A 14,518-nucleotide genomic window follows, 5' to 3' on the forward strand; every position below is an offset into this window, starting at 1 on the left:
ATGTAGTCATATATGCCTAATTTCATCATTAATTTAATGTTTAAAGGCTTCATCATGCTGATTTAAAGGATGCCCACAACATTTGTAAAACTGAAATATTTAGATCTGTTGCACACTGTTGGAGTCATGAATGGCAGAGAAAGCTGAAACTTTTTGTTTGGGCTTTCTTATTCCTTTTTTTTTTTTTAATAACACCATAATGTCTTCTAATAATATAAAAGCTTTTTCAATTAAAGTTCCTGCTTTACTATTGTGTTATTAAAATACAAATTATTCTAATAATGTTTAAGGTATTCCACTTAATCTTTTCATAAAAATCCTGACAAAATTAAGCAACACAAAGTGAAAAACTTTGACATCACAAGAGAAAAACTGAAATGGTTTAACACTAGAACATTGTTGCCCTTTTATCCCACAAATCTATGAGAAAGTCATTTTCAGAAAGTTATTTTTTCTTCTAATATAAAGTAAGCATTTGTGCTCCAAGGTTGGGAATTTCCTGTGAAAATTAACATATAAATCTGCCTTTTAGCCAGCATTATGCATAAAGGAAAAAAAAAAAAAAAGTAGAACCCCTTCCTATGGCCTTCCGTATTTTGCACAGTATTATCCTGAGACCTATTTGTTTTCCGGTCTATGGTCCCCCATTTTTCCACCTCTATTCTTCATTTTATTAACAACAACAACAACAATTTCTGAGAAACACTACAGTATCTTCACAAGTTCATTCATTTTTCCTAATGTTATAATAATGTGTACTGTAGTGCCATACCAGTAATACACGTATTTATAGCTTATCAGAGAAGCTAAAGAACATTTTAATGATGTTCTAAACTACAAATGGGAAAGTTCAGAGGAATGTGACAACAATAGAAATGAGCATATATAAATACATTATTAAGCTAGGAAAAAAAATCAACAGAACATATACAGAAGAAAATAACCTTAATAGCAGCGATTATTGAAAAGATATAGAGGTAAAAGTGAACATATAATTAAATATCTGACAACAAAAATACATGGTCACAGAAAAAAAAACAATGTTGTAAAGCAGGAAAGCAGTGTTATCTTGACAGGTATATTGTTTAAAGAGTATCTAAAATATTCTCTTGGGGTTTTGGGAATACAGGTACAAAGTTTCCCTCTGCTTCCAGGCAGAGAGAAGAGTAGCACTGGAGGAGACTTCTGAAGAGAAACAGATCAGTTCAGCTGGCTAACCTGAAAAGTATTTTCTGAGGAAGCCATCGCTACATCCTGTATCTGTTTAGACAGTTAGGCAAAGTGAAACAGTTCTGGTTCTTCTAAGAACCAGTCTATAGCAACCTGCTCCTGTAAAACTGTCTTAGTACTGAAAAACACCTTCCCTGGCCTTATGTACATTCCATGTATGATAATCAGGGGAAAGAAAGAAGATCATTAAGGACACACAAGTTCTCCTTACCTGTTTCTCCCAGAATCTCTGAAACCTTTAGCAAAAGGGTTTCTGTCAATTTTTAATCTGGTGATCTATAAAGGAAGAAAAAGAAAATTAGTAGATCTCTTTTTTTTTTCCTTCAACAAATGAAAATTATGGATGATCACCACTCTTTCTGAAGCCACCTGCACATCTTCCACACTTTTTGCACCAGATTCATGTTAAAGTCACCCTTCCATTGCGCATGAGCAGATTATCCATTTAGAAAATGAGTGGTGCCACATCGGAAAACCTGTCTTTGCTCTGGGCTCTGAGAACCCGCTGGGTGCTGGAACTGAAAAGCTGTTCCTGAGGGAGAAGCACAGGGGACCTAGGACAAAACCCTCGGAGCTACAACCCATCAACAGTCACAGGTTTCAGGAAGTAGGCATACTACTCAGGTTTGCCTGATATCTACAATATCCCAGCACTCCCAACACTCCCAAATCCCAGCAGCTGGATGCACTCATGGACCTTCAAACAATGCTGAGGAGAAAAGGCCGAGCAAAGCACAGGCTACAGCCTCCAAAAGACAGCAGCTGGCCACCTGGTCACGTGCACAGCTGCTGTTCTGCTCAGCATCTGGGTGGCCCTTCAAGAGTTTTCTGGTCTGGAAACCATTTTTTTTCCTCCTCTAAACAAAGAAGATGGCCAGACTTAGTGCTTATTGGGGGGGGAATCTTCCTTCCTGCTTTGTATTTTAACATAAATTCCATGTTGGCAAGAATGGAAAATAGTACTGATGTGTTGACCTTGCAGCCTGTGCTATCATGCTCTTCCTCAGCCACTACTTAACCTGCTACAGCATGACAGCTTCCCTGTGTCAGCCTCACCTCATCCCAGATACTCTGTCTCTGGGGTGAAAAGGGACCAAGACACCCCAGATCATGTTGCATTTGAGGTGATTTTGCTGAAACTGCTCAAAAGGGACGAGTCTGATACAGACTGATTTGAAGTAGATTTGCAGGTTGTTTGCTTCTGTCAGAATAAAGCCCTTACTCCTGGATATTAGCCTCAGATCTGGAATGCAGCTCCTATTTTTGCAGAAGCTTAATTTGTGAACTTAATTTCCGCTAGCCTGTCTTTGCAGCTGTCCAGGGACTTGTGTGTACAGAGACAGATATGTTCTGTGGAGTATGGAATTACAGCAGAGGGAATCCCTGTGGTGGATTTGCTAAAATTTTATGACTGTTTCCAGGGACACTTCTACCAGTAAGGCAAAGTTTTACAACCACTGGAGGACATGCATGTGGATTCAGGGGATTTAAATTGATTTTTAATAAAATAGTTTTTCCAACCTATCTGAATCTCGTTTACTGATGTCATAAAAATGCCACCCCAAAATATATTTTGGAAAAAAAAAATGTCAGTGTTTTTTTACAGTAAGGTGTCTTACAGAGATTCTTCCTTTAGCATCCTACCCCTTGCCTGTGAATTTTGTCTTCTAGGTCTGGTTATTAGGGAAGAATTACAGACTTAAAAAGGCTGTCCTTTTTTCTCCTTTCTCTATCCTTTTTCCATGTCTGGTCTACAATTAAAAGTGCTCAGTATTTGTATCAGAGAGGGGAGAGGAGGGGCAAAAAATTACACAGTGCTGCAATGACAGCAAACCTCCCATTGTAGTAAAATACTTTTTTCTTCTGCTTGAATAATGTATTCCATTTTGGATCCTGACTAAAGTCAGTTCAAGGGGACTGAGAAAAATTAGGAGTAGGTTGAAGCAGTCACAGAAGCACCATAAGCATGTATGCTCTCTCTTATATGCAACAAACTAAAAACTCTAACTGATTAACTGATAAACTCTAACAACTCACTGATTAAATGTGACAATCTGCCCTGAGCTCACTTGACATGGCTCTGTCCAAGAATATCAAGTACAATGATGTTCACCGAACTCATGAGGGCATTCTACAGAAGCTCAGATGCTGTCATGTAGAAATGTTTACCTCCCTATTTTTGATTCAAGATTCCTGTGGAGTTTGTGGCAGAAAACTGTATGAAGTATTTTCCTAGCAGACTTGCTAAGTTATTTTTCTTCTAAGCTGGTTTGTGCCATCATTCCACCTCATGACAATACCTTGCGCAAACTGGACACTACATTATTAACACAGCAAAAAGCTTCATCAACTGAGATTTTGTTTGAAATGGCTGGGAAAAAAAATCCTTTACACAAACCTTATAATGCTGTCATAGCCTCCCATATGGAGGAGGATGGCAGGAAAGAGAAATGGGATGTGCACAGCACCTCTCACCTGAGGATAAGATAGACAGTATGTATGCACAAACAAGATAAGAGGAGCATGCTGAGCCCAAGGCATGGCAGAGGTGGTGTGAAGACTAGGGGAAACGTACAGAGGGTATGTGCGATTATGTGGATATCTGAATATGTACAATTCTTACAGAAACAATGAAGCAGGCCATGTCCTTCAAAGACCAGGACATCTTTCAAGAGGCCACTGAAGGAAAAGAGGGAGTAAACTTGTGTAATCCACACAAACCATTTCCCAAACTTCTTTCTTTGCTAGTATCTCAAATGCTCACATTTTCCTGACAATTGTTTTCCTCTCAAGGATATATTATCTTTTGATAAGATAAGGATAGACAGGGAATTCTGTAAACTAATGCTAGCGTGGACTAAATTTACATTTTGGGTGCAAAGAAGTCTAGTTCAAGAAAAAGGGCAGATCAGTCACAAAGATCAGTAGCCAGTGCCTCTGCAGATAGGATCCCACTGTGGCAATATCTTTTCCTTACATCTATAGTCAACAGTAACACTCTCCACTGGAAACTGTGCAGGATCTGAATCAAATCTGAATTATGCATGAGAACTTCATTTAATGTGCAATAGATAGACTGCTCTTGCTTATGTTCAAATGTTTTTTTTGTCAGCAAACTGATGACACTCCTTCTTTAAAACTTCTACCTTTTTTTAAAAAAAAATAAAAAATAAAATATTTTTCTCTGTGAGATAATGGATCTGGACTGGTAGTACTATCATAAAATTGCAGTGCAATCAGGACACCGGGGTTTGTACCACAAGGAAAATTAGCAGCAAGGAAAAGCAAACACAATGCACCTCTTTGTGAATGTTCTCACACACTTATTTTGCAGAAGAAACATCAGTCACCTTACCTCCAGGATGGTTTTCTGGCTAGATACTTCATGTCTATTGACTACTCTACAGCAAACATTTTCTCTTTGTACAGAAAAACATAATGGGCTTGTGAAGTGGACAACGTAACTCACTTCTTGAGCTACATTTCTCAGAAAAAGTTAATGTCTCACAAACACAAAGAACACACTGATATCTTTATGAACACCCAACACAAAAGGAGCTTGAAGGCACACAACTTTACCTGTTGATTTTGGTAGGCTGTCACAGTGGTGAAGACAGTCTCTGGGAAGTTGAAGGTTTTCACCCCATCTCCTGAAGGAACTGGCTTTGTAGGAGAAAGTTCACTGCTGAAATCCTTTCGGATGACATGAACACGGGGCTGGTACTTATGCATTGAATGTAAGATTATCTGAAAGGGCAAAAAAAAAAGAGGAGGAAGAAGAGGTAGTGGGATATTTGTTTGCTTTTTTTTGTTTTTGTTTTTCTAAAATTTCTGCACTACATCCAGAAGTATGAGGAAGCAGGGGAGGATTAAGAGCTAATGCAAAAGAAGTTACTCTTGTCTTACAAGTACGTATGAGACAAAGTTCATGCTATGTGCAGATGCTGCGTCAAAGCGGACCATTTGAGAGAGAAAGGGAATTTACTGCTTTAGAGGGCCAAGCAACATTTTAAAGAAAAGCACTGAAATAGGGAAAAAAGCTCAGCCATGGAGAGTATCTACAGCTATGTGTGGCCATCAGGCCAGAGGAGCATTACAGCAAGAGCAGCACCCTTCTCAGTCTGAGATGAGTGAGGCTGGGGCAGGAGGTGCTAAAATTAGCTTCTAACTTACATGGCCTTGATCATCAAGTTCATTGTTGGTCAGCTTGAGTTTGTCAAAACTGACCACCTGCCTCATCCAGGTGTCTCCAGAAGCCAGCGAGTCAGGGTGGATGTAAACCCTCGGGGGCACTGGGGAGTCAGCATTGCCAGCCACCATCCACTTGGAGCTGTGGTACACATACCTAAAAGAAAAAGGGGTGATGGCTAAGGAAAGTTGTCACTCACTCACTAGAGGAACAATTTTAGGGCTTCTCCTCCCCTGCCACCTTACCACACACACCTCAAGCTCTCATTTGCAGTCAGGGGGGAATGTGTTTTATTGCAACCTCCTACCTTCTAAATGAAAGCCAGATTACCCCTGAGCCACTTGTTCAGACCTGATTCCTTATTAAAACCATCTTTGCAGTTATTTTCCCTGTAAAACTCTGCCACATGTGCCTTCTCAACTCCTTAACCCTGTCTGATCCAGAGGATAGAGAATACTGGTAAACAAAGTCCTCTCTGAAAATATTAATAAATGCCTCGTAATTTCTGGAAATCTGCACTGGCTGCCATGCCAGAGTGTATAAAACACGTGTGTTCATCCAGACAGGACAAAATCCTATGGATACCACAACAACAACTGATAAAACAGAATTTCTAATTTAAAATGTTACAAAATAGGAAATTCCATTTAGTATTGCAAAAGTAAGGATTAGAGAAAAAAAAATTAAATGATCTTTTGTGTTCCTGACCTAACCACCATCCAATATGTGCCATAAATTACTTTCCTACAGCTTTCTCTGGAGATTTTGTTTTTCCTTCTGTCCTGTGGCTCCTTCAGCTTAAGGTATTTCACAAACAGTCCTGCTAACACTTCTAGGTCGTGCCCTATGCTGCCCTTCCTTGGGTCTCTACTCAGCTCTGTGAAGCTATTTCAGTCCTTACCTACAAACAGTGACTCATTTCCTGTATTTTCAAAAGAAATGCAAAGAAATAAATCCATGCCTCTCAGTGCTAGCTTGTTCAATGTGGCTGAATAAGCTAACAAGGACAGAAACAAAGAATAAGACAATATACACATTTTCAACTTTAGCACTGAACCACACTGAAAGGAAGAGACAAAAAAAAAAAATGTCTGGGCATCAGGTACCACCCTCATACCTCCCAGGAAAATCACTTTCCTGAGAAACCCTCTGGATGATCTGAGAGCAAAATGCAATATTTAGCATTTGAGGCATAGTTCTTGAATCTCTGAAGTTTGGTACAGTAAAGACTATTTGGGGAAAAGACTTGCTCTCAAGAGTCTTTTAATGAGTCTAGATAAAACACCTCTGTCTGGATAGTATTCTGGGATGCAGACCACCATGAGTTTTCCAGCATACTTTTCTATGGTGCAGAGTCTGTTAATACCAGAAAAATCTCCTCATCCCATCTTTCAGTTCTGTGGTGGCAATTCACCAGAGGTTTTCTCAACAGCTCCATGCTGTAGATCAGGATCTTCAATCCCAGTTGCTGCTGTGCTGGACAGTAAATGCTTTTAAAACAAAAATCACCCAATTTGGTTCAGGCTAGACCTGAGGTGTCCCCCATTTGTTCACTGTCCACTTGCCCATTCTTTCTTGCTGAGGTAGGTAGTTTTAGAGGATCCAGACTCCAGTGACCAAGCCCCTCAGACAGTCACTGTTAATTGTGTTATTAATAATTTCCCATTAAAAACTGATTACTATTCAAAACCACAGAGCACGATCATCTAGTTCCAAGGCCCCTGGCTTAGACAAGGACACTTTCCACTAGACCAGGTTGTTCAAAGCCCCATCCAATCTGGCCTTAAACAGCTCCAGGGATAGGACATCCACAGCTTCTCTGGACAACTGGTTCCGATGCCTCTCCACACTCATAGTAAAGTCTTTCTTCCTAATATCTAATCTAAATTACATTGCCAGTTCGTATTCTGTTTTTCATCCACCAATACCCCCAAGTCCTTATCAGTAGGGTTGTCCTCAATCTACTCATCTCCCAGCCTGTATTTGTGCTTGAGATTACCCCAGCCTAGATGCAGGACCTCACACTTGGCCTTGTTGAACTTCAAGAGCTTTGCATGAGCCCACCTCTCAAGCCTGTCAAGGTCCCTCTGGATGGCATCCCCTCCCTCCAGTGTGTCAACTACACAACTCAGCATGGTGTTGTCACCAGACTTGATGAAAGTGCACTCAATCCCCCTGTCCATGTCACTGACAAAGATGTTAAACAGCACTGGTCCAGTACAGAACCCCGAGGATCACTGGATCACCACTCTTCACAGGTCATCAAGACCTAGACATCAAGCTGTTGACTGCAACTCTTTGAGTGTGACCAACCAGCCAATTCCTTATCCACCTAGAGCTGTATCAGTCTCAGATATCAGTCCAAATGTGCAAGAGAGTATATTAAACCTCTGTTTTTTTGTCTTACAATTCTGGCCAAATCAATTAATCGTGTAAACAAACAGCGTGTCCTCCAGCATACTTTTGCAATAGTGTGTAATGGCATATGTCTTTCATATGCTTTCATTGACACTGATTCATCACAATGTTTCTATCTTTACACCTAAAAAGCTTACCTGTATCTCTTGTTATCCACAGGCACAATATCCATGGCAATATAATACTGCTGATGGGGATCCAAACCTGTAATTTTCACTCTCATGGCTGGAAACATTCTCCTAGAAAAAAAGAAGAGTAGAAATAAGGAAGAAAATTGTGAATAAAGAAGCTGAAGGGGCTCTTACCCCTCTCTGACACCAGGAGCACACTACTTTACAAAACCCACTTCTTGGCATGACTCCTCTGGGTTTGGTGTACTTAGCAAAGATTGTGCTGGTGGTGCTACGTATCTTCTTTTTTTTATCTTTTTTTTTTTTTTTTTGCATTTAAGAAAAGGAATAGCAAGATAACAACCTGTGGGTTACAATAAATCACTCCCAGTCAAGCAGTCTCTGCTCCTGACTCCTAGCAGACAGCTCTGTTATACTCCGCACAAATTGTCCCTCAGGTCAGGCCTCCTCTCTAGGTATTTCAGTACACAGATGGGCAATATACATTCTTAGTGCTGCTTTTCTATCTAGAATTATGCTTTCATGTCATACTAAATGCAGGATCATTTTTGTTCTGTGTTTTTGAGAAAATCACATTTCAGTATGGACTTTGACAGCGCTAGAAAGCAAAACCATCATCCTGAAAGATCCTCTTGCTTTTATGCTTACAGATACTTAAAAAAAAAAAAATCCCTTAAATGAATCTGCTTATTAGGCCTATATTTCACACTTAACAAAAACACCGGCCTTATCACCGTGGTTTCCTTGAAGTCTAGTCAGTATTTTGTGAAAAATCTTTTGTAAGTGCTGTCTTTTCTGTGACATATGATCCAGTTCTGTCTTAAGATTTTTCACTTGATAGGTAAGTTATGAAAATTTTCACCAGCAAAAAATTAGTTTCCAGCCTTTCTTTTCTTGTCTGAGCGCAAGTTTAGCTGTGTTGTGTATTGGTCACTGTTCCAGAGGTGTGTATTGCTAGACAATTATTTCATAAGACAATAGCCAAGAACAATGTTAACCTCAAAATATATCAGTATTGATGTAGCTATGTCATAATTCCTTATTCTTCAGAATTCTCTGGTTGCCAGTAATATAGATGCCATTCTATACTCCTCAACCAGCATGGCGAGTAAATCATTTATGTCATGTGTTAGGAGTTAGAGATGTACACATGCCTGCAGGGCTATGACCCCATTGACATTATGGAGACGCGGTGGGAGCATGATTGATGTGAGGCTCCTGTGATTGAATTCCCATTTTTAAAAAGGAAAAAAAAAAAAAAGAAAGACCTAGGGAATTACAGGCCAGTCAGTCTCACTTCTGTACCTGGCAAGATCATGGAGCAGATCTTCCTGGAAACTAAGCTAAGGCACATGGAAAATTAGGAGGTGATTGGTGATAGCCAACATGGCTTCACTAAGGGAAGATCATATCTGAAAAATCTAGTGGCCTTCTTATGATGGAGGTACAGCATTGGTGGATAGGGGAAGTGCAGTTAATGTTATCTACCTGGACTTGTGCAAAACATTTGACATGTACCCCATGTCCCCACTGTCTCTAAATTGGAGAGACATGGATTTGATGGATGGACCACTCAGTGGGTAAGGAATTGGCTGGTTGGTCACAGTCAAAGAGTTGTGGCCAACAGCTCAATGTCCAAGTGGAGATCAGTAATGAGTGGTGTTCCTCAGGGGTAAGTATTGGGACCAGTGCTGTTTAACATCTTTGTCAGTGACATGGACAGGGGGATTGAGTGCACCCTCAGCAAGTTTGTCAATGACAACAAGCTGTGTGGTGCAGTCGACACACTGGAGGGAAGGGATGTCATCCAGAGGGACCTTGACAGGCTTGAGAGCAAAGCTCTTGAAGTTCAACAAGGCCAAGTGTGAGGTCCTGCATCTAGGCTGGGGTAATCTCAAGCACAAATACAGGCTGGGAGATGAGTAGATTGAGGACAACCCTACTGATAAGGACTTGGGGGTATTGGTGGATGAAAAACAGAATACGAACTGGCAATGTGCACTTGCAGCCCAGAAAGCCAACCCATATCCTGGGCTGCATCAAAAGTGTGGCCAGCAGGTCGAAGGAGGTGATTCTCCCCCTCTGTTCTGCTCTTGTGAGACCTCACCTAGAGTACTGCATTCAGGTCTGGGGCCCCCAACGTAAGAAGGACATGGACCTATTAGAGAGAGTCCAGAGGAGGGCTACAAAGATGATCAAAGGGCTGGAGCACCTCTCCTATGAAGGGAGGTTGAGAGAGCTGGGGACGTTCAGTTTAGAGAAGACTCCAGAGAGACTTTATAGCAGCCTTCCAGTACCTAAAGGTGGCCTACAGGAAAGCTGGGGAGGGCCTCTTACTCAGGAAGTTTAGTGGTAGGACAAGGGATAATGGTTTTAAACTAAAAGAGGGTAGATTTAGATTGGATATTAGGAAGAAATTCTTTACTATGAGTGTGGTGAGGCACCAAAACTGGCTGCCCTGGAAAGTTGTGGATGTCCCATCCCTGGAGCTACTTAAGGCCAGATTAGATGGGGCTTTGAGCAACGTGGTCTAGTGGAAGGTGACCCTGTCTGTGGCAGGGGCATTAGAATTAGGTGATCTTTAAGGTCCCTTCCAATCGAAACCATTCTATGCTTCTATATTATATTTGTGACTAATGCAGTATTTCAATGTCTTAATAAAATCTGTGGAAGAGAGTTGAGTGATGTGCAAAAGGAATCAAGAGCCTCAAAGTAGAGCACTGAAAGAAATCCTGTGTTGTTTCACTAACTGTTTACTCAAACCTGAAGTCTACCTTATTTTCTTCTCAGTCCTTATCTGAGAAAACCTTGTGCTGAGGTCCCACAGGACGGTATTATTCAATCGCACTACTTCTGCCCAGAAGATACAGAGCTTTGATATGAGAAACTGAAAATACTGAATGCTGATATGTAACTATGTTCTGCTCCTCTGGTAAGTAGATGTCTCTATAAGTAATGAGGGTAGGTTGAATGGAAGCAGGACATTAAAAGGGAATTAAATATCATTAAAGTCATGATGAAAAAATCCAGAAAAGTGTACAATAAATCTTTGTCCACTGTTTCTAGGGGGCCTCCCTAGGAACCATCATGACATTTTTCCTTCTATTTAGCAAAGAGTAGTGAAATGTCTGAGAAGATTTACATCTCCTCCCAACATTTTTGTTTCTCAAAGTATGGACATAGCCTGGAGGAAGGAAATGGGAAAGTTTGTGAACATCTCCAAACATGTCTTTCAAAAATGTACTCAAGGGATGCAACCATGAGAAGTTATTTTGTTCTTTCCCATCTGGACCACATGCAACCACTTGGAGAAGGGGATGGGAAGGAGGAGGTCAACGCTCAGCATTCACCCTGCCCATAGCTCTTCCTTTTCAGGCCATAGAGAAGCAAAGTTCTGATCTATTAGTAACTGAATCTGCCTTGGAAAAGGGCATTCATTGAGGGGGCAGTGAGAACATCACCCAAAGCTGCCAGCACACAGCTAACCAGAGTTATGAGAGACATAAAACTGTCAGAAAAATTGTCTGCAGAAAGCTTTCAAAGAGAGACATTTGTATAGCTGATGGTGTGAGTTTGCTAGCGGAACAATTTAGAGGGGAAGAAAGGAATAATGGATTAGTCTTCAGTGGCTTGAGGACATTACCTTGTTTCTACCACAATGGCTCATTAAATCTACCAAGCCAAATGGGTACAGGATGTGGCATTTTACAATCCAGCTCTCATTAATTGGATGGAGGTGGCTTGGGAGCAGCTTAAGAGGTAGGTCATGTTTCAGAGGACTGATGAGAAATCCAGGATTAATTCTGAGTCTCTGTGGGTCTGTGTACTATATTCGGAAAACTGAACACTGTGTGTTCCCAGCAGCTCTCTCCAAAACTGCAACCCCATGTAATGTTGCAGTATAGCTTATGGGGTTGTTCACTTATGAAATACCTTGTAAAAGATTACCACAGACCATTCAACAGGCTTAGGGGCTAATCTCTAAAATGATCAGAGAGAGCTCAGCTGATCCCACTGCTTTCTCTAATGTTTAAGTGTATTTTAAAGTTTTCTAAAAAATTGCTGTTTTGTTTTTCTGTGGGTGTAAAAGTAACTTAGGTTTCTTTGACATAAGAGTGTGGCCTGGAACTACCACAGCAGGTTTCCAGCAGCGCTGCTGTGTGGAAAGGGAAAAATGGAAAACACAGAGATAAAGAGTAGTGACTGAGTGACATAGGTGGAATCTGGGGTAAGTCCTGGTGCTCTGTTTCCTGTTGGCTGGCTCTTTGTCTCCCTAGGCACCAACCCTATAGAAAATAGAGGGTTCAAAGATCTGGGAGGAATTCAGGTCATTTGAATATGGCTGTATTCATAAACAGTCAAGAACCTTTCATCCAGAATAATATCAGTTGTCTTTATAGTCAGCAGCTCAGACACAAAGGCTGTTAGTTTTCACAGGGAACACACGACATTTGATACAGTTCAGGAGGAGGTTTTATATCAACAGCAGTTTGGGATGGTCAAGTTATTTATACATTAGCTTTACCACTCAGCAGGAAAATTATCTTGCTAAACTTAGGCTGGAAATCTGTACACATACATGCAGCACCCATTTAGGGGAAATATGACATGATATGAAATAAGTTATTTCAATTGATTTAGAAACACTTAGAAGAGTTTTAAAAAGCATTCTTGTAAGAACCATGTGTCTCAGCCTACTCAATTCCTTACTTCTTCTATAATGAGAAAGAGGTTTATTAAACTCTGAATGCAAAGAAAATTAATGATACATATAGATCTTTTCATTAAAATAGTAATTGCTAGCACAGCAGTGCACTGATTTTAAAAACTGTTTGTGAACTTGCAGAGATAGAAAGAAGTTGGATTGCAGCAAACAGCTTTTTTTGTTGTAGTTTAAACTTTTTATTTAACATGAAATCATAGTTTTCCTTTAAGGAAACTGTTCAGAGAAGGAAATTTACATGTATATCCCCAAACTGGATTCTTTTTCCCAAGAAAATAATCATTTTCTAACCCTTAGGACTCTCAAATGAGACAGCTCCTAACCCTGCCCCTGGAACTAGTACATGTAAAGCTTTTGTCAAGTTGAATCTATCTACAAAGTTGGCATGCTCTGAGTGGGTTCACGGGCAAGATTACCTCCAAGTATCCTTTCCAACATAAATTCATTCTCTGTTTCACAGTTAAGTTTTAGAGAGGGCATCACTCATTAAGTGGTAAGACATTAATGGGTACCTGGATGGTTGTCTCAAAATACAAGTGCAATTCCTTGAAGCTGTTCAGACACTGGAAATACACCTGTACAGACAGCTTAGTGAGCTGAAGTCAGATGACAATTTAAAAGGATCAACACAATTTACTTTTCAGTTTTCATGACTGTTCAGCTTAATGGTTTACACACCATGTAAACAAAAACTTAACTTAAATGGGATTAAATTTGCTTAAGGGTGACATCTGCTAAATGTAAACCATAAAATGAAGATATATATTCTTCAGTTGTACTAAAAGACTGTTTGTCTTTTGCTACAGACTTATTGACACGAACAGAAAGATTAGTCACTTCCCAGTCATAAAAAATGGGATTAAGAAACTCTGAAAAATATTCAGACTGTTTCAGGCTTACAGATTAAGTGTGCATAGTGTTCATGCCTGAGTTTACAGTGTTACCTGAAGTTATAGCTATTTTATACCTCATATTTCCTTGTCTTTAAGTCTGGTGCCAAATGTATATTTGTTTATAAAAACAAACCTGCGGAAGTGAAAGTGAGGGACAGGAAGGGAAGGGAAGGCAAGAATGCTTCCTTGTTTCCCTCTGCAGTGTGAGAATATGTAGAGAAGATATTTGTGTTGAGAGGAAAAGCTGATGCAGGGCTGGGAGAAAAAGGATTTATTATAAGGCAGAGGGAGTCCAGCAGATCTTCCCAGCAGCTCCCCAAAGGGACGTTTTCTAGAAGCTGGAGAAAGCTTATCTGGTCCACTGGGCCAGGGCCTCTGGGCAGCAGTCTGGTAGTTGCATCCTGCCAGCCCTTGCTCTGAGAAGTCCTCTCCACAAGTCCCTTTAGCATCAACAAAGCTTTGAAACAAAATCACTGGTTTTTACTCTAACTGAAGAGGAACATGGGGCCCTTCCCTCCTTCCTTCCACTGGAAATAAAACAGCCATTCAGTAGTGTAAACAGCCCTAAGTACATGTTTCAAACAACTCTGGCTCATAGTTTCTGGGAGGGAAAGAAACTTCAGTCAAAATACCATTTAACCTACCAGGAGGCACTGAAGAGTCAGGAGATAGCAGGTCACCTCTTCCATTCACTGCTGTGGGGTTTTTTTCACTCTTATTACTGAGCCTGGCCTCAGCACCCAGGTTTGAGCCATCCCTCAGCACAGATATGATAACTTTGATAAGACTCATGTGTTATTTCCCTTACTGCTGAGAAGAAATCCTGAATTTGCTACAGGCAGAACCTATGTCCCCAGAGGAATACCTCCCGTCTGTGTTTGTGTGCTGTCAACCATCTCCATAAGAGGTGGCATTTCCCTTGCAAAGCAGTACT

At 40.5% G+C, this 14,518-nt stretch overlaps 1 protein-coding gene across 1 annotated transcript in view; it reads right to left on the minus strand.

Moving 5' to 3' along the window:
- Positions 1 to 14,518, minus strand: part of TBX15 (T-box transcription factor 15) — a 102,039-nt gene that overhangs the window by 19,691 nt on the left and 67,830 nt on the right. Inside the window, exons 3-6 of the mRNA XM_048047647.2 lie at positions 7,975 to 8,076; positions 5,404 to 5,575; positions 4,810 to 4,977; positions 1,442 to 1,506 (exon numbers count right to left, since the gene is read on the minus strand). Of these exons, the coding sequence (XP_047903604.1) occupies positions 1,442 to 1,506; positions 4,810 to 4,977; positions 5,404 to 5,575; positions 7,975 to 8,076 (507 nt within the window). The remainder of the gene's footprint in view (positions 1 to 1,441; positions 1,507 to 4,809; positions 4,978 to 5,403; positions 5,576 to 7,974; positions 8,077 to 14,518) is intronic.

This window comes from Anser cygnoides, chromosome 1 (assembly GCF_040182565.1).
Source record: "Anser cygnoides isolate HZ-2024a breed goose chromosome 1, Taihu_goose_T2T_genome, whole genome shotgun sequence".
In the NCBI taxonomy this organism is placed as follows: domain Eukaryota; kingdom Metazoa; phylum Chordata; class Aves; order Anseriformes; family Anatidae; genus Anser; species Anser cygnoides.